The sequence below is a fragment of the Cuculus canorus genome, chromosome 11 (genome assembly GCF_017976375.1).
Source record: "Cuculus canorus isolate bCucCan1 chromosome 11, bCucCan1.pri, whole genome shotgun sequence".
NCBI lineage: Eukaryota > Metazoa > Chordata > Aves > Cuculiformes > Cuculidae > Cuculus > Cuculus canorus.
The window spans coordinates 17,621,321-17,646,612 of NC_071411.1; the positions used below are offsets into that span (position 1 = coordinate 17,621,321).

The 25,292-nt window shown below is 47.6% G+C and overlaps 1 protein-coding gene across 3 annotated transcripts in view; it reads right to left on the bottom strand.

The window, feature by feature from the left end:
- The window catches only part of SYNPR (synaptoporin), a 114,438-nt gene that overhangs the window by 33,201 nt on the left and 55,945 nt on the right, over positions 1–25,292 (bottom strand). Inside the window, exon 1 of one of the 3 annotated variants that reach the window (XM_009563094.2) lies at positions 12,811–12,961. The exons of the other annotated variants lie outside the window; for them this stretch is intronic. Coding sequence (XP_009561389.1) covers positions 12,811–12,834 — 24 coding nt within the window. The 5' untranslated portion in view covers positions 12,835–12,961. Of the gene's footprint in view, positions 1–12,810; positions 12,962–25,292 lie in introns of those variants that run through there. 3 annotated transcript variants of the gene reach the window in all.

A 25,292-nucleotide genomic window follows, 5' to 3' on the forward strand; every position in this document is an offset into this window, starting at 1 on the left:
ATACTGGAAATCAGGATAAAAGTGTGCCGTTGTGTTTATTCACCAAGGCCATGGAGCCACACGCAAAACCACAGCTCAAGCTATTCCTTCCGAGAAAGGATCCCCTCCAGAGTTCCTAGTTCTTCCTCTCCCCTATTGAGAGTATCTTTGACAGCAGACTCAGGCATCTAAAGCCGCAGTCCCTCAGACAGTTCAGATCCATCCTTTACTCACCCTTTGGCTCCACGTTCAGCTTTCAACCAGAGGCTTTTCAGATGCTTTCGCTCATTCAGCAAACCTTTCAACCTCCTCCCTCTGCAGCCACAACCCACCAGGGCTACCCACCAGTTTCCACGTTTACTCAGCACGCTCTTTGCTACAAGCACCCAGAGAGCACCCACAAGGCAGCTGGGAAAGTAAAAAGAGAGCCAGCTGGAGATCTTTATACCAAACTTCAGCAGGCCCTCAGCCAACCCGAGCTTGGCTCTCTGCCGCGGTTGGATCAGGTGCTGCTAAGGGCTGGCATTGCCGGTCCCCACAGCTGTGTGCCAAGCGGCACCTTTGGGAAGCGTATTTATGTTTTGCATTGAAGGAGAACACGGTGAGGGCTGTAAATCAATGATATTTCCCTGGGGTATCTCGGCACAATTCTCCTCTCAACCAAGTAACTTTCTCCTCCTACATCTGCCTCTTTCCTTTTTCTCCCACTCAAGTTTTGCTTCTTTCTGTTGTCAGTGAAGCGCTTGGTGCATTAAGCTGAGATTTACTCGTTGGGTTTTGTGCACACTGTAATTCTGTGACAGTTGCAGGAATGCTGTAAACACCACTGTATTTTATTATAGCAAGATTTGTGTAAATGGTAGTTGTAAACCCCATAACGGGAGCTTTATGGGCCAGATTCAATAAAACCTCCATCTGCGAGATAATTTTATTGAAGCTGGCCTCTCTGAAATTGAAAAGTTATGGAGAAAGGGAAAGCATTTCCCTACATTCCTATTTACTCTTTGCCTATAAATCCACACTAGCCCCATCTGCAGCGTGCACGCATATTGCTTTTCCCCTTCATATCTGATAAATCTCCCCAGCACGCAGTTCCGCCTGGTTATCTCAGGGTGCTGCCTCTCAAGGCTCAGCCCCGATGGCCAGCGCTGTGCCTGCCTTCCCTGGAGGAGCAGCAGCTGGCAGTGCCCTTGAGGCACAAAATCTTTGCTGCCGTGGCTGTGCTGGGCTGCTCCTGCCCACTGGTATGGGAGCAAGGCAAAGCCCAGCCACCCCGTAAACACCCCATCCCTCCTGTAAGAGCACTGCAATGGAAAGGTGGATCCTTGAGGGAAATGGAAAATGCCTCTTCCAGCCTGGACACGTTCGATGTGGGATAACACCCCAATCAAGCATCCTGCTTATTCAAACGTGCACTGTTGAAGCAGTTACCAACCCACACGATGATGCCATGGACCGAAGGAAGCGGTGTGAAGGGACGTGATTGGAACTTCCCAGCACAGACCAGAGCAATGCACATCTCCCAAGTCCAGTCCAGCCTGTCTGGAAGATCACCCTTCATCCATATGGTTTCGGATACATCTCTAACAAGGCAGTACATCTCTGAAGCTTGCAATGCCTTTCCTACAGTGATCAACACCCCATCCCCTGCTCCCGTTATGGTGATACCCCATCCATGACCTTGCAGCCATGGCCTGGGCTATTGGTACATTTTTGTATGGAAGTTAGGTTAATCCCACAGTCTAAATTAACCACCAGAAATTTATTATGGTACTGTGCAATAATAAACAGCCTCCCCCATCTAATCAGATTAGCATGTTTTAAAGATCGGTTGGCTCTTTAGTACTCTGAGAAAAAATAGTATAGTTTCTAGCAGAGCACGTGTTCCTCACGCCAGCTCATGCAGACAAAGGTTCATCTGCTGATTTATGGGATCAGCAGGAAGCCCTCCTTCTTCTGATGTGAGGCTTTGATGCAAAGGCAATGGACCCTCTCATTCAGTATTCAGGAGCTGTTTTTTATCCAGACTCTAGATTTGAGGCTGGTCCTCTTGTTTCCCAGCCCAGCCGCTCCTCAGCAGCTGAGGGCTCGGGGTGCGCAGTGCCCTCGGGGAGTGGAACTCCCAGCTGGGCATTAGACAGTTGGCAGCGCCTCAGCACGTGACCCTGGACATCACTCATCCCACCATGGAAAGGAAAAATGGGATGATTTCACATCGCTTCTCCGCGTTTGGCTTTCCGACAATTCCCCTCAATGCCTGCTGAGCGACAGGCTCGCCGCGTGCACCAGAAGAAGGCAGAACGGTTCCTGACAAGGCGAGTTAAAAGGCTTATGTAGAGCATGTTACAGCTAAAACATCCTGTTAGGAAGATAACACTGTCATTTAAAATTGATGAAACTTTTATATAAGCCACTTGCTTTTCCCAGGAGCACGTCTGCTCCGTGCAGCAGCCTTTGGCAGCTCGCTGGCAGATGAGATGGAGCTGCCCTGGAGACGTACCCCAAATCTTCCTCATGGAAAGGGGAGATCCCCACTCTGCCTGCGGACTCCTCTGTGACTCCTCCAGGACAGGGAGGTCTTAAAAAGAAACCACATCAATCTCACGTGGAGCTGTGCTGGCCAAAGACAGGCTGCAAGGGACACGCAGCTCACTACATGGGTCGGTCTTCAACACCTTCAGTTAGGGATGAAGGAGGAAAATGGTAATAAACCGTCTGGATGCTTTCCCAGAGAGGTTTGTCCCTGCCCTCCCCCAGCCCTCGCTACTGCTCTGACACTAGAAAGCCAATGGGAACTCCTGACACTGTTAAAAGACAACCTGAAATATTTGAAACGCCTACTCTTTTATTAGTCATTTTACATGTTTAAAGTGTTTTACAGAGACCTTTTTTTTTTTTTTCCTGGCATCATTTCTGGATGTAAGTCCTCTCTTTCTCCAGATTGCCATAATAAAGAGATTGCAAAGTGTTTGCCAAATGTTATATTGCTTTATACTTTCTCTGCTCACCGTGGCCAACAGCACGCGTGCAAGCGGGGAGAGAGCGCAGCACTCCAGGGGCCCTGGAGACATCCCCTCGCAGCCAGCATCACTCACCCAGCAGAGCGTCTCGTTAAACTGAGATTATTTATTTATAGAGCAGAACCAGTAATTGAACATTATTATTAAGACCGTAAAGGGAAGGTTCGAAGGAACTAAACGACTGTACGGGAAAACATTTACTGCAGAGCTGATGGCCCAGAATGTGTCACCAGTGAAGGATTAGGAAGCACTCTCTCCTCCAGGTCTCTGCCTGTTTCTTTTTTAAAATCTGGCATCTTTCCTGTGCAGATCTGAGCTGCAGACTTCCTAAAATCACTTCTCCTACATACAAGCCTTTGTGCACTGGAGATTATCAGATTATTGACTTTGGGATTCCTAATTATATCAGCTTGACTGGTTGATGAATTGGAGGTGGATAGCATCGCATCCAACGCATTGCTGGAAGGGGAGGCGATGACTAGCAGGAATCATTTTTCTCCAACAGCTATATAGGGAGAAAGCTGAAATATATTCTGCTCCTTCTCAGAAACAAACTCTAAAGCAATTGTCCACTAACTGTCAGGATTTAGTGTCACCCTTAAAAATAAATAGCAGCATTGCAAAGAACAATTCTGTACCTGTCCAGACCTGGTCTGAATGGAGGGAAAAGCGAGCATCTTGGAGTCTGGCTTGAAGAATCATGTGTTCCATCTGGGGAACATTCTACGCCTGCCCAAACATCAAGAGCAGTGATGCCTCAGTTTCAGCACATTGCTGAAGGACTACTCAAGCAACTGTCCCACACCAAGAGGCACTTGCAGACCATGGGTGCCTCCAGGATGTGGTGGCAGCTGGGAAAGGGCTTTTGGGGTTACCATGCTGGAGCTGGGGACATATAGCCTGTCTAGATCTCATACAAAGCCCCTCAGAGCTTTTACTTGGCTATCAGACTTAATGCTTCCTGCATCTTCTGAAAGCAGAATGGAAATCCAACTAAAGTTGTGTTGAAGGAAAATACTTGCATCAACAATTTTGTGTAGCTTTATATAGAGCTAAGTAAATGGCAAAGACAGCCATCGCTGGAAAACACCACATTGTCCAGCCTCTGAGGCTGGCAGACCCACACAGCACAAGCTGCAGTGTCCCCAGCCACTGCCACCCACCTAGAGGAGACCAACCCACTCCAAGACCTCCGCGCTTGGCCAGGGTCAGGCATTTGCAGCAGTAAACCTCTGGTTTGGATTTTATGGCACCCCACAGACAGCAGCCCTCGATGGCACTGGCTGGGCGGAAAGCCCCGACTCTGCAGCAGGCAAGAACCCTGCAGCACCCTCTGTTTAAAGCACAGCATTTCAGTTAAAGCTTCACATTTTTAAAATAAAAAAAATAAAATAAAATACTTAATTTGATTCTTAATGGAAAGATTTATGGAAATGAAATTGGGGTATTTTTAGTGAGTAAGGATCATGTTATAATAATTCGATCCTACAATACTTTAATCCCAAGGAGACAATTTTCTCTCTTTTACTTTGAGGAAAATCTTTATCTTTTTTTATTCATCTTTCATTGATTATTCTAAAAATCTCATTTAGCCCCACCACATAATGGTATGGTAGTCTTTTCTCATTATATTTTAATAGAATAAAACCCAACTGTATATGAGAGGATTAGATAGCCATTCGTTGAGGTAAAGAACATTGTTCCTCCAGATGGCCAGACAGACTCCGTGTAATGCCTTTCCTATTTATTAAGTTCAAAATGTAAAGCAAGCTGACGAGATGTGTTTCTTCCAGTATTTAATGGGTTAGCTGTAAAGTTGCGAGCTAATTGCTAAGGCTGGCAGCGTGCATGGAGGAGTTAACAGGCAGAAAATAAAGACATATTTGGAGCATCCCTTCTTGGTGCGATGAAAAGTTGTCAGAGGACAAAGCGACTTACAGAAGCAGGACAGAGATGCCAAGCTCTTCAGGCCCCTCTATCTCTTTGTCAAAGGTTTGAGATGATTGGAGACATTTAGAAGGACTTGGAAGCTACAGATCTTCCTCTGCAGTCCCCACATTTGTACCCTCTTCTTTTAAGGAGGTGGGAACACAGGATGGACAGATTTGTTTAGATTTGTACATATGATCCCCGAATAGCTCATGTGTGACATACATCACTTCAGCAGACATGCACTCCTTTGTGGGCCTGAAAACATTGCCAGTCCCGGGCTGCTAAGAAAAAAGACAACCGTGGTGGTCTCTCCCAGGATCCACATGCAACAGCGCAGAGAGCATCACAAGTGCCATCCCAGGAGAGCGGCCACCCCTGGGCTGCATCCCTTTGCTCTTGCCTGTGCCCGTGGTCCACCCACCTGTCCACATCATCTCATGACTTGCTATGGCAACAGTCACCCATGACCATCACAGGCAGAAAGCAAGGAAAGCCATGGTCAAGTAAAGGAGACGTTTTCCAACAGGTGATGTTATTTCTTTTATTAATGGGCAAGGTCTGGCAAGCCAGCAAACACTCACGTTCATGCATAAAAGTAATTCCATTCCTGCTGCCTCTTGGAAATATACAGTTTTTCAGGCTTTACAAGCTGATTATATGGGATTTATTGTGTAACAAGTGTAAACATTTAATTATAAAATAAAAAAGGCTGGACGGTTGCTCATTTCCTTGTTCACTTGGTGGGTTTAAAAGCATCTGGGTTTAAAATGGCCCACGATCTAACATAAATGCACAGACAGAGTGATCCAAGTTATTGCTAAGTAGGATTTACTCCCTCTAATAAACAAGGATTTACATTATGGCTGAGTGATATCCACACATTCTGCAAAGGGAAAGTGCCCCTAAACTTAATGTCACTAAAACCCTGATGGTTAATGCAGCCTCGAAAGCTCAATGACAACCAAGAACGCACAAAGCCTCCTTCGCCGTAGCACTGGATGGCAAAGGACCACAAACCCACCTCGTAAAAGCAGAGTTGTCCATGATGCACACGCCGCCTGCCCCTGGGGCTGGGATAAGGCGCCTCTCCCAGTTGGGAAGCCCAGCCCCGCTCCCCAGCCTTGCCAGCATCACCGCCAGGCACCGCTGGACAGGTCGAGGTCCTTGGTGGCACCTCTGACGGCTGCTTCATTATTTAATTTGTGTCTTTGTTCTTTCTATTAGGTTAGACAGAACCTGGTAGACCTGGGCTCCAGCGGAGCACTTTCCTGCTCTGATGCCAGATGCACACAGTGGAAGTTGAAAGGTGGGAGTGCTCCTCTGCGCAGAAAATGCCCTGACAGCTCAGCCCCCACAGCGCAGACCAGCATGAGGCTGCAACAAAACCCTCCTTGTGTCAGCACCGACTGAAAATGATTATTACAGGAAAGGCTCCTGCCCTTCAATCACGCTGTATTATTTATGACCTAATGATTGCCCATTGACTAGCAGGGATTATGCATTTTCTAAGATGTTTCTGGGTGAATGAAAGGGCATTAACCTCATTATTATCATGGCCATGTTCATCAAAGACCATTAGCAGCTTCCTCTCAGCTCCCCGCGTTCTGTGCTGCTATTTGGTCTCTTCTGCTGCCTCTCCACCCGCCTGCTCCACACGCATGCCTGCATTCCACTCTCTCTGCTTTCTCAAGATTTAAGGAAATGGGTGAAAATTGCTTAGCTTGGCAAGGAATCCACAAAACTCTTGGGACTAATAATCTGGTGCAACGGCTTTTTTCCATGAGGATTTGAGAGTGCTTTCAAATCGCTAAGCAATGGGCCCTCCAATCCTCCTTACAGCAGCACTCCCTTTCAGATGATGGCTGACCACTTTTTCCCTCTTTTTTCAGTCTCACAATGCCTGTACGTGCAGGACCACCGGGAAACAAGGGTCTGCTTTCGGAAAAGCCCGTCTTGTTTTCTATGTAGGATGTCTGTAAAGCCCTCCAGGGACCCCCCAGCCTGGCCACTGAGGCTCATTTGGGGTGGCCATCATTAATTCAACCGTTGCAGACGTCCTCTTCTTGCTCCAGACCCAGTCTTGCTGTGGCATCTTTTACAATGATGGAGGATGGCTTGAGCCCTCCATACCAGAGCTCTGTGCAGGTGGGACCCAAACACGGGACCCATCAGCTCATCTCAAACCAGTTTTGGATGGAAAATTCCACTGGAGCTGGCTCCAATCTGAGCACCTGCCTCTGCAAAAGGCTGGGCTGGAAGAAGAATTTGCTTCTGGCTAACTATCAGCCCACATCGTAAAGATAATTTATTTCCTAATAATTAAAATGATGGGCTATAAATGAACGTTTGCTTTGCTGAGCTCTGGGAATTCACAGGGAACATTTTCAGCAGGAAACATTTTTAAAATTAAAATCTCCTTTTCCTCATCTTTTCCGCCATTCCTCTTATACTCTGTTTCCAGAGACGGCATCGCTCTCCTTCCCACACTTAATCATAAAAAGCAACACCTAAACATAAACATTTTTAAGAAATGTTAATAACAGTATCCTTAAATTGAAATAAAATAATATTTCTTATCTCACTAGCTCTTCACACTCTTCCTCTGGACGGCTTAAGTTGTGCTGTTTCCTCTACATCCTCGCCCTTACTGCACTCCTCAACACCTCTTGCCTCTCTCTTTTTCTTTTCATGCCTTTTCATTCAGGCTCCCTGAATTCTGCAGCTATACCTGCTTCTAAACACAATAAAGGATAACAAAAAAAAAAAAACTTGGCTAAACCCTTGGCTGAATGTTCTTCATTTCCTTCGTGTTCAAAATACTTAACTCTGAAATAACCAGGCATCTTTTCCTCTCTCTTAACTGCTAGCAGCTGCTGTGCATCTTCTGCATCACTGCCCAATGTACTCCAAATCCTCCTAGACTCCCCCAAAAAAGCCGTCACTCATACAAAACCAATAATGTATGAATATGGTTTTGGCTGTTGCAATCTTTATATTTGCACTGCTGGAGATGATTACCTAACTTTTTCTGTCTGTAGATCCAGGCCTGTGGAATAAAACCAGGGCCAATAAAATAAGGAAGCAAAGAAAACACAAGGAGAATTAAAAAAGCAATTGACCATGCTACAAACCCAGGATCAGGTCAAAGCTAATTATGGCCACACTCACTAAAAAGATGAGGACACAGTGAGTGAAATAGACTTATTAATTATTTGTGTTATGGTAGCACTTAGAAGCCCCAATCCTTTATGTGGGACTAGCTGTGCTATACACGGCAAACACTCAGATATATCTTCGGGCAATTGCACACAGTTCTAAGGATGATGTGCACATGCTCCTTTCTTTCACCTTCAGCAGTTTCTGGTTTGTTAATGCTGTTAAAGGAGTACAAGTTCACCACCAGCCTCATTTCAAGCAGCTTGTGGGATGGTCTCATGGGCTGAAGAACAAATAATTCAGCATGAGGGCACCCTCCACCTATAGCTGGATTGGGAAGCCACAGCAAACCCTTCAAAGCAGGCATGATATACATCCATCGCCATCGCCATCCCCAAGCCAGGGGGACCCAGCGTGCGCTATTGCCAATGGGGATGTTCTATCTTCATTGACTCTGTGCAAGTTTGATTGCTTTTCTAATTAAGATACATTTTATGGTAATCTAGAAAGCCCTTTAGACTAAATCACTCAGTTAATCTGTTGTTAGTGCCCATATGTTTACAGCTTTCCAGCCTGCTGCAGCATATTTGCTTTGCCATGGCACTGGGGATGTTTAGTGACAGATGAGACAGCGCGCAGCCATTCAGGTGGTGCAGAGCTCATCCACCCAGACAACCCGTGCATAGCATGGGCGGACAGACCGACAGACAGCCCTGGCACCCGCTGCTTTGGAGAGGAAGAAAAGGCGGAGCACTGCAGGTATGGCACCCCACGCTGATCATCTGCCTCTTCCCCTGTCTCTACAGAAAGGCTCAGCACATCTTTCTCATTTTCCTTTCTTTCCTTTTCTTTTTTTTTTTCCATTTTTCCTTCCAAAATAAGGGGTTGTATGTGACAGAAGCGGAAAGCTGAAGAGTTTCACGGTATCATCAGGACTCTGTCCCCAGAGCTCGCTCACCAAGGAGTTTCATTGCAGGTTCAAGGGCTCTGAGCATCCCCTCAGGCGGAGAGCAACAATCACATTTGCAAATCAAGGAGAGGCAGAGTCAGACCCTCCACCTGCACTGGACACTGAATCAAGTTAAATCTGTGCAAGCACTCCACAGTTCTGCCCCCACTGACTCTGTGAGCCGAGGCAGGAGTGTATGCCCCCAGCTCCAATCTTGTCTACAGCCCAGGCACACCAACGGACTCCTTCCAACTTCTCCAGGGCTGGCACCATGCCGCCACTTGCTTGTCGAGGAGCTAAATCCCTCCTTTGGGCCTTCCTGGGCTCTCTAGCAACTCCACATCCCACGTATGGACACACATGTGCTGTTCTGGCAGACCGCAGCATCATCTCTTCACTTACATCAGGCTGCCCACACTGGCTCTGGGTGAAGGAGCGCAGGGATGCGGTGAACAGGCTCTTGGCTGTCCCCAGTCCTCAGCTCTCCTCCAGCTCTCCCACAGGCCTGCATTCCACAGTGGTACCCACGCAGGCAGAGCTCAGACAGGGACCCAGGGACCTCAGGGCTGCTCCAACCAGCTGGGCTGAGCCCCCAGCCCACCACACAAATGCATTGGAGTTACAGGGGTGCACCACGCTACTACTTGAAATGACTTGTGTTCAGCTCGTTGAGAGAAGTAGAGCCCAAAAGCAAAATCAGAAAGACCACCCTCTAGGTCAAGTTGCCATCTGCCACCCTATGTAACGGGAAATATTCCCTGAAAAATATGGCCATGTACTTGTACAGGAACTCTTAATCAAGACTGACATGAATAAAATACCACCTGCCATCACCAGCAGTGACAGGCAGCTGCTACCCAATATCAACACAAATACCTTTCGCCTGCAGAGCATCTATCGATCTGGAAAGGATTAACAGAGGTGAGGAAAGTATTCATTAAGTCTTCCAAGGACTTGGCTAAGAAAAAGAGGCTCTGGCATTCAGGAGGAGCCAGATGTTTAAGAAATCAATTTTTTAGGAGTTTAAGAAATTTCTCTAGGAACTGTTCGAGCTGCTAGAAGAGCAGCCAAGGAAATAAGTCTCAAATGAAAAGAAGCTCTCCAGGATCTAGGCACTCCTAAAATAATGCTTCAAACTCTTTTCAAGCCCTGATGCACCTGCTAGAAAGCAGCAGCAACTCCTCCATTCCACTGGAATAAAGCTCACATTTTCAGCCCTGTCAGCTTGAGAAGGACCGTGCTGTGAACCTGTCCCTGCAGTCAAACCTCTGGTTTGCACATCAGCCTGAGGTTATCTTGCAGAAGAGGATGCTACGCTCCTGTAGGGGAGATGGAAGCTGCTCCAATATCCAAGAGCCAAGTGCTGGCTGGGGGTGCCGGACTGGGGAGAAGTTACCCCCAGATCTGCCACCACCAAGTAGCTGGAGATGAGGGAGCATCACATATCACAATGCTAGGATGGGCAGAAGGTGCCAGATGGAAAACCATGAATGCTCAAGACATCTATATGACCAACATGAGAAGCAGGGTAAGCTCTCCTGTCCCCCCAAAGTTGGTCTCAGCTGTATCCCATAGAGATGACATGCATGGCTGAAGGGATCATTTCTGCTCAGCCACAAGCTCCTCTGCCAAGGCAAATTCTTGCAGCAGACTTAACCACATTATTCACTTTGTGCCTTACACTCTTTTGGCTGCTGGCAACCTGCCTTTGGGGGCAGGGGTGAGACTTCCCCCTGCCTGCAGGCAAACCAACCATTTCTGGCCACCTTCCCCGCTTCAATGCTATGAAGATGAGCTCAACTGGCTTCTAGACGAACTGCAGCCTAGCTTTCTGGGCAGCCAGGCAGCCCTTCTATGATGATTTACATGGCACAGAAACCTCAGGTCTTTGGTTTTGCAGGGCTGGAAGACACGAACTGTGCTCCTCAGTTCATGCTACCCAGCCCCTTCCCCCTCCAGGGTCACCCAAATGTGCTCTTTGACCATCATCCTTCTGCTCACCTGGAGGACACTATACTGAGTCAGACACCAAGGCTCAGCAAAGCTAGGAATGCTTAACGCTGTCCTCAGGCAAGCAGGACTATGCTTAGAAAGTGTGTGCAATGCGCACTGCTCAGCATCCATGTCCTCCACACCTGAGGAGTTAAATGGTTGTGAAAAAGGCAATTGTTATTACATATCTTGTTCTCACACTGTGGTACATAACACACGTACCATGTTTTCCAGCACTGTGGTGAGCACACAGGTTCAAGTTACGCAGCTGGTATAAATATGTATGGTCCTTATGAAACAGTAATCATGCAAAACCCAAACCACCACTGAACGGAGTGCCTATTGACTACATTTTCAGGAACCGAGCGTGTGGGCTCAGCCATCTGACGCCCCGCACCCGGCTGGCTGCCCATGGGATGCTGTGCCCAGCACCCGGTCCTGCCCAGGCTGGGCACAGACCCCAGCAGAGCTACTGAGCCCACCGAGGAGGGGCATGCCATGAAATGTTCCCACCAGCTGCTCTTCAGGCAGGCAAGAAGGGCAGGACAACTATTGTTTTGAAAAAATGGGAACAATTAAACTGGTCCAAAAGCAGCTTCAAATGACTAAGCAGTTATTGCCAATCTGAAATTCCTCTCTGAAGAGTTTAGCTTGGACTGCCAGACACAACATCCTTACCTTCTCCTGTGGGTTTAATAAACCCAGTTACAGTCTTCTAACATCTTATTAAAGTATGCTTCATATATCTAATTAGCATTGCCTGCTATCATAGGAGCAGGCAGGTTACTCCAGGTTTAATATGTTGGTTTTCTGAGCAGGTATATACTCAAGCATGTTCTCAGAGCAGCTCCAGCTTGTGCTACAGCCGGAGTTTGGAAAGACTTCTGAAACACCATAGTGAATGACTCCCACAGATGTAATTCCAGTATGAAAGAATCAAAGTGTCAATAAATTAATCAACATAACGCTGCAAATTCAAGTATTTATTCCATAGTCCAAAAGTATTACAGCTACTCATCTGGTTTTCCCCGGGCATACGATTACAATCACTGTCTTGCACTGCCTGGAAAGCACACCGGGAGCTATGACAGGGAGAGACAAATAATTGCACCTTGCTATTATCTACAGGTAACAAAGAGGTCTCCAAGTTAACAGAGAGCGCTGAGGAATGAGGCTGCTGAGCCGTACAAAGCAGAGGCAGAGAGCAGCAAGTCAGAGCAACAGTCTACTGACCTGTATTAATGATGTTACACTCTGAAAAGCAAGCTGTTTTCTTAATTACGTTAAAGATTTTCTTGATTTCATTAATATGTTCTGACAAGGAGCATGTTGCTGCCAACCTGCCATACTCAAGATCAACCTTTCTCAGGTAATATGCAGCCAGACATTCATACTTCACAGGATCAATATTAAATAGCTCTTACTGATTCTTTTTTTAATTATCCAGTATTGCTGCATTATTTTTGAGGCACCTTTCATTTAAAATGCCAGAAAGAACACGATAAATCAGAATTCCTTTTCTCTTTAATCTTCACTCTCCATGTTTCTGCTGTAAAATGAAGTGCAAACCAAGTTTTCAAAGCAGGCACCCCCTCTGCAAAGCAGAATACAAATCAAACATATTTCAATGTATCTGAAAACCACGGAACAGTTGGGCTCAGCATGAGAGTACAAAGAAGCCAAACCTAAAAACAATTTAGCGGGCTTCATGATTCCAGTAAAATCCCACTTCTCCCCCAAACTGTACAGTTATACAAATAAATAGAGACGTATAGAACTTACCGGAGCAAATATCACCATACACATTTACAAAAGGATTTATAATCCAACTTGCGTCTCCGGAAATAAAGCAAGGTTTGTCTCATACTAAAAATAAAGGCTCCCAAAAGCTTCTCACAGTAGAGAGAGAGAGAGAGAGAGAGAGGGAGGGAGGGAGGAAGGGAGGAAGGGAGAGGGAGCGAGCGAGCACCAGCTCCTTGCCTCGCGTTTTATGAAGCAAATAAGGAGAGCAAGAAAATCAATGCCGAGAGAAAGTGAAATGATATACCAATCGGGCAGCAGCCTCAGCCTTATTTGCAGAGGGATGGCAAAATGCTCACATTATTAGACAATGACTACATACAGCCTAAGCAGAGAAAGCAAATGCCTTCCCCGTGGTGAGAGGCTGCCGGCTGTGTTACGGTGCAGGTACCACCACAGCGGGCTGGGGGATGCAACCCCTTCCTCCCCACTGCTAATGCAGCATCGCTTTAGTCCTCATGTGTGCTCTACGGGAAAGGAACAGTTCACAGTCCTGGGCTAAAGTTGCACTAAGCTCAAAAAGCCTCCAAAGCTCCGACACAGACTATCATCGGAGCAGTGTTCCTTCACTGCTGGGCTTGGAGGCTTTCTGGACTGTCTATTTGAGATGCCTTTCACTGCATCTCAGAGAGCTGCCCTGCAACTACAGCAAGGAGCCCATCCAGAGAGACCTCTCACATCTCTCATATTTCAGGGTGCACTAAGTTCTTCCTGTGCTTGCACAGGACCAGACCTCCAAAGCTCCTTCCTGGAACTTGAGCTTTCACCCCTTTTTGTGTAACAGAGAAAATCTAATGGAAACCCATGGGTTCTCTTGCACCAAAAGGGAAAAAAATCTGTGCTATTCATCCAATCTTTGCTGTACCCCTGTGTGTGTTGGAAGGAAGAGGAGAATCATAGAAGCACCAGGTTGGAAAGGACCCACTGGATCATCGAGTCCAACGATTCCTAACACTCCCTTAAACCATGTCCCTAAGCACTTTATCAACCCATTCCTTAAACACCCCCAGGAAAGGTGACTCGACCCCCTCCCTGGGCAGCCTGTTAAAGAAGAAGGTAGCAGGGGCGCTACCTCTGATACACAGGCACCTGCGTGCCAACAGGACACGTCAGTGGCGATCACGCGGCGCTTCTTTGGGAAGATGCCACATCTCCTTCCCCCTGTACAGCTGCACAAAGACACAAACCCCACGCCCCGTCTCTGTAAACCTCTTCACAACAGGGGTTGCAGCCTGGTCCCGTGTCTCTGCTCTGTGTTCAAGCACCCTAAGAGCAAAAAACAGATCCACAGATCCCTCTTGCAAGGCACCTGTCTCAGCACTGACCCTGGGAGCCTCCGCCAGCCCCTCATCCCAGCACCGCAGGGTGCAACTGAGACTGCAAATTATGTTCTATGCTATTTAATTATCAGCCCTGGGTTCATCACTCTTTTGCCCTCTTCCTACACACAGCATCAAATACATTCAAGCAGACGTGACTTAACAGATGAGGCACAAGGTGAACTTTCTCTTTTATTTGGAAATGGAGGTTACGTGCTGGGATAACAGAAATACCTGGTGAACGACAACAGTTCGCTATGCAGCAAAACTGGAGCAGAATTGCTTTTCCCTAGTGGCTCGGTATATACATTGTGCGAAAAGAGATGGAATTCACAGGGAAAATCCTGAAGACAAAACTAAGGAGACTTAATTCAGCTGATAATTCAACATATCTGTTTGGGGCTTGCACTTGTAGCTCAATCCAGGCACAGAGGAGACTCCAACAGCCCTTTTTAAGAACAGAACCTCCGGGCCCCTTTCCCGTGAGTGGGAGTGGCATTGCCACACTGACAGATGTCACTGCTGCCAATGTGGCCCCATGTTTCCAACAGATACAGCCTGATGCCAGCGGATGCTGTAATAAGCCGACATCGTGATGCTGAGAGGGTTCTCTAGGCTGAAGCACTGCTCTGCTGCTCGGTGCATTTTAACATACGTGAAAGCATTTGCCAGCTACCATGCACTCTATCCGAGTCCCAGCTACAAAGACTAAAGAACTCAAGGCCCCAGCTCCGCAGAGCTGGGCAGTGTTTGCCTCCCACTGTGCTGTGAGCAGCCCTTTGATGCCTTACCGAAGCAGGAACTGCACTCTGCAGCCACACAAGTTGCAGTCGTGTCTCAGCATTTGCCTGTGTAGCGTTGGCCAACACACCTTTCTCCTCAGGAACAAGGCTCACACACCTCATTCCTTCCTTATCCCTCTCTGGAAAAGACAGTGTAGCCCAGACAAGGCATGGTGGAGGCTTCGTAGCAATAACAGACCCAAGGAGGAACACGAATCAAAAGCCAGCAATGAGCAATGGTGACTGAGGACCACACAAAACTTACCACCCACTGCATCAGCACGAGGGGTGATGCTGGCTCCCCCACACCCTGCGAGAGCTCTCCAGCAGCCTGTGGGCACCTGGGCTGCTCCCACACATTGGCAGAGGACGGCAGGAGGATGCTCAGCCTGCCTGAGCTCCCCAGCTGAGATACCTCACTGCTCCTGGCCCTCTTCATTGCATTCAGCTCTCCAGCTGGCAAGGAAACTTGCTGTATCTCATGGTGACCAGCTTCTTGCTACAAGGTGTGACAGCAAGTGAAATGCAAACACCTCTCTTTTTCATTTTCCAGCGAGATAGTTTTATTTTCCCTTCCCACAGCTACACAAGTGCTGTTACTTAAACTCACTGAAGACTTCTGAAAACTTTGCAAAACATCCATCAAAATGGTTTTGTAGAGGGACCCCATGGCAATACTGTATCTCAGCCCTCCAAAACATGCACCCACTTGGGCACCTGCTCAGGACACAGGGCTGCAGGACACAGTTTTAGCCGAAGCTTGATGGGCTGCAGCAGGCAATGACTCGTCCTGTTGCACTGTTCCTTCAAACCACACCACAACACAGACTAAACAGCATAAGGAGATCAAAGCCTGCTTTTTTTTCCCCACCACGAATTCTGTGGATCAGATCTAACATTGCTGAAAGGGAATGTGACTGTGCTTGCTGACAGGACAAAACACTTGTTGGGCTGTGGCAGACCCTGCAGCACTGCATCACTGCGTGATGGAGATGGAACAGTTTTCTTGATCCCACCACAGAGGACCCGACCTGGCAGTTTTCAGCACAACGGTCCTCAGCTCTGCCCAAGGCTGCATCGCACCCTGCAGCACTGCAAGGTGGTGCTTTCTTCAGCTTCATTAGACTCCTTTGCAAAAATTCATCTGAGATACTGGATGGGACACTCAGCATCACCAAGCATAATACCAGCCGCTGCCAATACCGCTGCCGTTATGCCATGTCTCCATGCTGTATCACAGCTTTCTGCTTTTAACTTGGGAGTTTCAAAGCAAACTAAAAACCCTCAAGGGATTTAAGCCCCAAACTCCTTTAGATACTACTGAAAAGCTGTACATATCCACAGACATCTGCCAGCTTTGCCATGCTGCCGGAGGGTCTGAAGAGAATGAATCCCCATCTGTAAGAGGTCAATAGCCAACGTAGCTATAAGGAATGCAGTGAAACCAGTAAGAGCAGGGTCTGCAGCCTGTGGAGAAACTTCTCCCGGGGTACAGAGTACTCGTGGGAGGTGTCCGCACAAGGACAGCATGAGAGAGGGCTGCTCTTCTGGCTCCCTGCTGCACTTTGCTGTCTCTTCCCACCGCCCCCAGCCCACCCCAGGGTATCCAAAGCCCACATAGTGGGAGCCCAAAAGAACTGGTCACACTTAGATCCTGCTCTGCTGCATTGCTTTTCTCTTAACACATTTACTCATCTTATTCCAGGAGCCCTGCTCACACTTGCATGTATGCATCCAGTTTTATAGATGCCTATAAAATCACACGCTGTGTGATGGACATGGAACAGTTTTCTTGATCCCACCACAGAGGACCCGACCTGGCAGTTTTCAGCACACCAGTCCTCAGCTCTGCCCAAGGCTGCATCGCATCCATGCTCACCCCGGCCAAGCTAAAGCAGGCAGCACCACCACAGGCCCTTTGGACCCTGCCCACTCCACATTTAATAACATCAGAGCCTGCACCCCACCTGTGAGGCAGAGAAACTATCAATCCAAGCAGCAGTGGCTGTGTGAGCCGGCTGGATCCTGGCTTAGGGCTGCACCCCCAGCTGGAGAGAGAGAATCAGCCAACCTGGACCTGCTGCGGCTGCAAATGACCTGCCAGCCCAGGAAATATTAAGATGGGCTGCCTGCTTGCCAACAGAGATTTTCACATTTCCCTCTCAATCTTTATTTAAATTTAGGCAGACAGAAAATTAACGAAGTTTGAGATACATAACTGGAAACCATTTGTTTTTCTCGTGGAAATGGAACGTTTCCTAATGAACCTCTCCTCCCCATGTGCCATTCGGCTCTGGATGCAAATATTGCTGCGAGTTTATCAATCTGTGACTTGTTTCACACAGTCTGCAATGCTAATGAGTAAACCAATTTTGACATATTATGTAAGCCAGTTTCTGAAACAGAGATTCTTGGCAGGCCAAATGTAAACACAGACACCCTCTTGCATCCAATTTAAATGAGCATGTTGCTGAAAGCACTAAGGGCTTGATTCTGTTGACTTATTCCTGATTTACTCCAGTGCAAAAGAAAGAAAAGAACAACAACAAAAACCCCACCCTTCAATTCAATTACTAGTGCAGCAGCAATTTGCAAAATAGATCTAAATTTGTAACACAGAAATGTGCTGGAATAAGCTAATACAGGGTGGTGACTCAGGCACTGTACGAGCATCAGCACAGCACACGATTGGGAGCACACGTGCCATTCCAGACAGAGCTAATGGGGGAGATGACAGCTTTCCTTTTCTTCCTCTCAATCCAAGTTTAGGTGCAGGTAGTGCCCCATGGGTTGGACCAACCCCAGAGCGTGACTCCTTTCAGCCTCCCTGCTCTTTCACTATAGTTTTCTATGAGAAGGACATTGCCTGGCTGGGCAGCAGGCGCAGAACAGCAGCAGCACTGGGTGTTTCAAGCCCCAAGTTGCCTCGAATGCTGTAGTTACATCGGGGAACCCAAGGCACGAGGGAATACGCCTCAGCATGCACTGAAGGTCTGCACCACTCCAGTGCATGGCCAGGTGCCAAGACCCCGCGAACCGCTTGCTACCTTGTCCGTCTGGCCCCAAACTGCCAACTGGCCCCAGCACTGAGACAGTTGGACACCCGGAGCAATGGCTTATGTCCCGTTTTTACAGTCTGCGATCCAAGCAGAAGGATGACACGCTGAAAGGCGCGCGGGTCGGATGGCAGACTGCAGTGACCAGCGCCACAGGGATGAGCTGAAGGTCACAAGCTCAGTGTTAGGAGATGGAGAATGGAGGAGGGATGCACTTCACAGGCCCTGTAAAAGATCTACCAGTTAGATGAACAAGTTTTATTAAAGTGAGAAAGGGCTGGAATCAAATCTCTCATTTGCACTTTTCCCGGTACCATCTGGAGCATTTACATCTGCCAAAAGCACAGCATCCTTTTGTCGACAAGTGGAAGCAAAGAGAGGAGAAGCATACCTGGAGGTAGCCTCTGCCCTGCTAATGGCTCTGGGCAGTTCCAGAGTGTTTTAAAATGAAAACAGGAGTGTGAAGTTGAACTGTGATGTTCCTGCCATGGCAGGGAAAAGAAATAAAATAAGAGACCTGCTCTGCTGTGAGGTCAGGTGTGCTGCTGCGGCAGAGCAGATTTATTGTACAAGTCAGACATCCCACTGGAGCTGCAGAACACCACCTCATACTCAATCCCTTTCACAACATCAGGACTACGATATCACTTACCATACCTGGCTCTTTGACGTTATGAAGTAAAGGAAAGCAAAAGGAAGCATACTTTCAGCCTCCAAGCAAATATCCCATCCTGAGCTTTTAATGATAAGCACAAACCTGAGCACTCTTTCCTTTGTGCTGCAAAGCCCTTTCAAGCTATGATCATAAGCAGCCGAAACGCCACGCATTTGCTGGCTCATCAAGTTCTACCCTGCCAGTCTGGAAACATATCGTTGCTAAAGTAATTGAAGATTTTATGGCAGAAAAGAAAACTTAATTCTGTCTAGACACAAAAAAAAAAGAAACGGACAGTGCTTGAAAAGAGGGCAAGCAAGCATAACTGAGGATGGAAACGACAGGGTGATGAGACATTGGTGCCCACAGCAGCACTGCAGAGGAGCAGTCAAGATTGGGAAGAGGTGATGTCCTACAGACCTGAGGGACCACACAGGTTCTCGCCTGAATTAGTACAAGTTCAGCTCTTTGCTAGCTGACAAACCCCACCCGCTCACCTCACTATCCCAGCACCGAGCCTGAGGTGGGAGCAAAGCCCAAAACAAGATCATCTCATCAACTCCCATCCCACCCCATAAGGGAGAAGAGGGCAGCAAGCAACCAGCATGCAGACTGATGCACACAGTACCTCCCTCCCAACAGCTTATCTACACGTGGCACATTACAGTAACAGGCAGGCAAAAAAAATGTTTCATTTCTAACATCTCATTTTTACTGTCATTTTAAATTATTTGGAATAACTCCTGTGGCAGAGATGCTTAGAAGTCCAGCTGTTATTCAGCATGAGTCAATTTGGAAAGCTCTCACTGTCCATCCAAGCATCCCTTGGATTCCTAATGCTCAGAAGAGTGTTACTGCCACATCCTTATTCATAAAGCCTTCCACATTTCTCAACATTAATTCCTGTTTCTGCACGTCTTAAATACCAGACACTAAAACCATAAAATAGTAACTTGAAGGCCAAGTGGGCACAGACTGGATAACGAAAACAGCATGGAATAAAAGAGAGTCAGATAAATTACTATTGCAATTTTTATAGCTATTTAACAGGAAGAATGAAAAAACCTAATTACTGTCAACTGTAAGTTTTTGGCTATCCAGCTAGCAGAGCGCTGTTATTAAACTGCTGTATAATTGCCTCTTTTACTCTGCTTCCCACAGAAGTTGTGTTATTTCACTCATAGTTAAACTCATAATATTGCCTTCATAACTAATACTGTCAATCGAAATCCCTGGGGCCTGGTGCAACGATAAAAATAGCACAGAGTTGTTTCTTTCCTCGGTTTTCTTTGAAAGCACATTTCTGCAAGTACCAGGCTGAGGCTGAGCAGTGCTACGGACTGCTGCACCCACCACTGACACGTGAACGCTGCTCCTCTTGCTCAGGCAAAGCCCAGGAGAAGGATGGGTCCCTCAACAGGCAACTCACCCATGATGTCCTACAGACCTGAGGGACCACACACAGGTTCTTGCCTGAATTAGTACAAGTTCAACTCTTTGCTAGCTGACAAACCCCACCCGCTCACCTTGCTGTCCCAGCACCGAGCCTGAGGTGGGAGCAAAGCCCAAAACAAGATCATCACATCAACTCCCATCCCACCCCACAAGGCAGAAGAGGGCAGCAAGCAACCAGCGTGCAGACTGCGCCATGTGTCTGTCCCAGACCGGACAAATCCTGTCTGTCTCTCCCTCCTGACATAAGCAGCTCAGGTAAGATGTTTGCTGCTGCATAGCTGAGCTCCACCTCCCACCCAGCCCTGGGACTCCGAGTTCAGCGGATACCCACAAAGCCTGTAGATGCACAAAAAGCACAGGTTTCTTCCTTCCCTGAACACCAACTGCTACGATGGTATCTTACACACGAAACCACACCACGACACCCAACTGCATGTACAAGCACTGAGAACATCCACCAAGATACTTGTTGGACTCAAGGTCTTCTCCAGCCTAATAGATTCTATGCTTCTATGAGTTGAGCACAATTTGTCTGTGCACTTATTCAGGAGACAGCATAAAGCACCGGATTTTTACCCATCCAAGTTTTGCAAGCTCTGTCTCAATCCTGACTTGTTCCCTACGTGTTGGACTGATGCTCCTTGCTAACTCCTGGCATGGTCCTTCTCTGGTGACCGCAGTGGATTCGCTGCAAAAGACCCAGGTGGGGTCTCCTGCCAGGCAGCCCTGCTTAGTGGGATGCTCCTCCTGCCCAGGACGCAGCGTGCAAGAAGGGGCCAAACCCACGTTCAGCTCAGGTTTTAGACGAGGTCACAGGGCTGGATGGGGTAAGGGAAGATGGATTTGGCCTCACACCCAGACCACCATCAGCGTGTCTGTCTCTCCGGAGACAATAACCCTGTGCTGGGGTTGCTCTCTGGTGGGCACATACAGAAATTGCTGAGAGCTGGTGACAGATGGGAAACATCACGTTTGCTAAAGCGAGGGCTTGGGGTGTCCATGCCAGGAGGGAGGCAGCACCAGGGCTCTGCACGCACCTGAACCAGCTCTGGAGTCACCACATTTGCCTCTACCCTGCTCAGCCACTGCTGGAGCAGCCCCTCGCTTCGCTGCGTCGGATGCACGCAGGCAGACAGCACAAGGCACACCAGCACACTTGCTGCACCACCAGGTCCATGGGAGAACCACAGGAGACAGCATGAGCCAAGATGTCTTTCCTTCTGGAAGAGCCACCACCTTGCCCACTACAGCCACAGGCAGGCGACACCACACTGAGCTGTGGGGCTGCGACCTTCACTCATGGTCTGCAGTGTCCATCAACCCAGCAGTGAGAAAAGCAGAGAAGCACTTTAAAGAAACAAACTGTGCCACAAAAAATTGCTCACCCTCACCCTGACCCCAGCACAAGGAGGGAACAGCCCCAGCACAATGTTTCGCAGCCACTTGGAAACCATTGCTTCCCATGCTAAGCCCTTACCAGCGCTTAAGAAGGATCCCAGGTTAAAAATTCCCTCTGTGTGCACTGTGAGAGCAGGAGTGTGCTCGGTGCAATCCTCTGCAGGAACACAGAGCTGCATTATTCCTTCCTCTCATCATCACTGTATTCGCTTTACAGTTTGAGACAAGAGGATAGAAAATAATTGATGCCATTACCCAGGCTGCCAAGCAGCACCACAGTGCCCTCAGGTAAGCCAGGAGAGGTCCCAGCAAGCCCAGCCTGCAGACCCATGGTGTTCCCAGGGGCTGGGGCTCCCCACAAGCATCAGCCCTGTATATGCCTGACTCCCAGGAGGTGCTCCTGCAGCGCTCTTCCTCTCCTCCACAGTGTTTGTGCAAATGAACCTGATGATCTCCCCATCCAGAAAGCCGCAGAGACCCAGAGAAATTGTGTTCCAGGCCAAAGTCACCCCTGGCAATGGCTCTGCCACCGAACTGGCCAGCAAGCAGAGCCCACAGCCTCCACGGCTCTGCTGGACACAAAAAAGATGAAGGAGGGAAGTGATGAAGTAATAGGGCTGAAGCAAACCCATTAGTGTGATTAAGAACTATCCCTGTGGGCAAATACAGGATGAAAGGAGAAGAGTAAAGGGCAAACAAGGAAAACTGAGGCTGCCAGACACCGGGGCAGCAAAAACTCCAATGGGAGCAAGTATGGTGATGACACAGCACACAGAGAAGCTCAGAACATCAGAACAGATGAGCAGCACAGGTCATCCTGCCTCCACTGGAAGTGACAGCATACACCTCCTCTCCAGCCGCTCTCAGTCAGGTCCTCAAGGAGAGCATGGCAAAGCAACCACTCTTACAAACACAGGCCTTAATATGTAGATATACATTCTTGGGGACCAACTCTTCAAAGTCTCAAACAGTGCCGGGGGGCTCCTGATCTTCCTCCATTTCCTGCACTCTACTGCTTGTGGTGTGTCTGTTTAGATTTGACAATTCTTCACCTCCAAAGAAGAGGAACAAGAATCTTAAGCTATTCTGTGCTCCTCCTGATGCAGCACAATGCATTTCAGCAACTTCCCGTCACCCAGCAGTGGATCCTTCAGGAGGAACCTGGAAGAGGAGAGCATAGGCTGCATAAACACTAGGTAAATGAAGGCCGTTCCAACTTTAAAATCTGCATATTGGCCTGAGCATGCAAGAAAATGTGTGCAGGGTCTCACTATTCCAGAAATTAAAGTACTACACATAAAAGGGTGAAAATGTATTTCAGCTGACCACAGAGAACTTGAAAAAAGCAAAGTGCATTCCTGCTTCGATAACATCTAATTAGCAGTGGGATTTTAGATGCAAAAGCAAAGCATTCATTTTGCCACCTACTTTTCGTTTAACAAAGTTCAATCAAAGGTGCCATACACCTCCCTAAATAGAAGCATTAAGGAATACAACAGCTTTTATGTTTGCAGTTGATAGAGAATCCTTTCCTTTGACAACTCTTCTGCGGTTGGTTGCATCAAACCCACAAAAGGGTTTCAGCCAGCGTCAAGCCAAGGCTTGTTCCCAGAGGTGGGACATCCCACTTCTCAGGCAATCAACTCCCCATTGCTCCAGTTCCCACAGATCTGCCATCCTCCCCCTGCCACATGACTACATCCGATATGGAAGCAAAACACAGCTGCTTCTGACAAGCACGTCCCATGAAACCAACACGCCTGGGTGCAGAGGAGAGGAGCGTTCTGCACATGCCCATCTCATAATGCAGCACTTTGGCTCTGTGATGGATACGAAGGATACCCGAAGGAGTAGGTGGTTCCATGTAACAAGGCCAGAGACCACTGAAGAATCTTGACATGGAGAAAGAAGCTGGGAGAACATAAGGAGTTGGCCATTTGGTGAAAGATTACACCACTCAAATTGACGTCCAGGCAGACTGGGCAGTGCAAGACCAAGGGTGGCCATGCCACTGTGCTGGGATCTATTTAATTCTGTTTGAGATACGCCAACCACTGAAGGGCATGAGGGTACCTTGTATGGTCCCAATGCCCAGAAAAATGTCATGCCCCTAACAGCAAGTAATACAGCCAATGCAGAAACCAGGTAACGTATCTTACCTGAATTATCAGCAGCAAGGGTCTTCCAAACACCAGCTTCAGGAAGCTCAGGTGCTGAGGTACTGTATTTCCCCTGTGAACGAAGGGGAATTGTGCTTTTGTTTTAAATTCCACGCTAGGCAGCCATACAAGTGCTTTAGGTGGACCTTTCCTGTGGATCGCAGGAGACCATCTGTGTCCAACCATCAGAGGGTTTCTGTACAAATCAGCTCATTGTCCCGGGGCTTTTGCACATTTGTGTGTGTATAAGATTCAAGTGTTTGTTAATACTTGAAGTGAGGAACCCCCAAGAGCACTTAGTGGGTTTGCATGGAAGCCAACATACTTGCACACCAGTCATTTCCAGTCAAGTATTCCACACAAGGCCGGGGGTCCAGAACATGCTTGCTGGGAATTTATGCAAATTTATTCTACAAGTAATCTTGACAAATAATGCTAAGAGTGAATTTGAGCTGAGACTGTCTGAGATCGAAGGTGTTAGGTTATCAGACACAGTGGGTGGAATGTTAATGAGTTCACTTCTTAACTAGTGGGTAAAAGTGAGAAGTTTGATCTACAACTGAAAGAAAAAACTGAAAGAAAAATTGGATTTAGAGCAAAACAACTATTCCTGAGTAGATTTGCATGTGGGCACCTGTTTTATCACAATGCCTACATAAATATGCATGGAACAACTGTTTCAGAGTAGCCCCGTATGTGGACAAGGCTGTAAAATTAGGTTTCTGGACTAAAAATTAACTGTGCAAATAATATCCAGTAACAGCCTCTTACAAAAATCACTGTTACCATGAATTTTACTGGCATCACCTTTGTTTATCTGCGTAATGCGGTAGCGTGGAGAGAGAAGCATCAAACAGGTCGGAAAGCCAGCAAAACAAACTCAGAGATGTTTTCAAGAGCACTGCTTTTGCTCTTGAAAACAAAAAAAAAAGAAAAAGCATAAGAAGCATAAGGCGATGGAAGAACAGGTGTAGGTTCCTATACAGAAAAGCAGGTTGTATTTGTTGCACCAGACACAAAACCTCTCAAAGCCTCTTAGTTCATCTGACACTCATTTTTCCCTGAGCAGTCACATCAAACCACTTACAGTTCTTTGCATCCTACTGTAGCTTTGCTTTACTGTAATGCTCCTTGTTTAAAAAAAAAAAAGTACATTCCCTCTTCCTTAAAGCAATTAGAAATGTCATTCACGTTCCCCTCTGGATGTGAATTGAGCTATTCCCAACAGCCACTCAAAAAATACATAATCACCATAATTACTGGTGGCATCTAATTAACATTCAACTTCCTCTCTACAGCAGTTACAGCTGGACAACCCATTTATTTCAACCTAAAACTAACGCTCTCCTAATTATTTTCCATCACACTGAGCAGCCCACCTGTGTCTGTCTCCGCCGACGTCTCCGTCTGGCACAGCGGTAAGAGGGCAGAGCGCGGCGAGCCAGCACTGCCACACGCAACGCGAGCGCTCAGCCTGCAAGAGGCTTATAACAAATGCCCCACGCAAATGTGGGGACCTGCTCCCACTAATTACCGGGCTGCAGTCTCCATTAGCTTCCGCGACCAGGATTCGTTACAAAAAAAATAATAATAAAAATAGAGGAACTGCCTACATCAAATGCCAGATACAACCGCAGAAT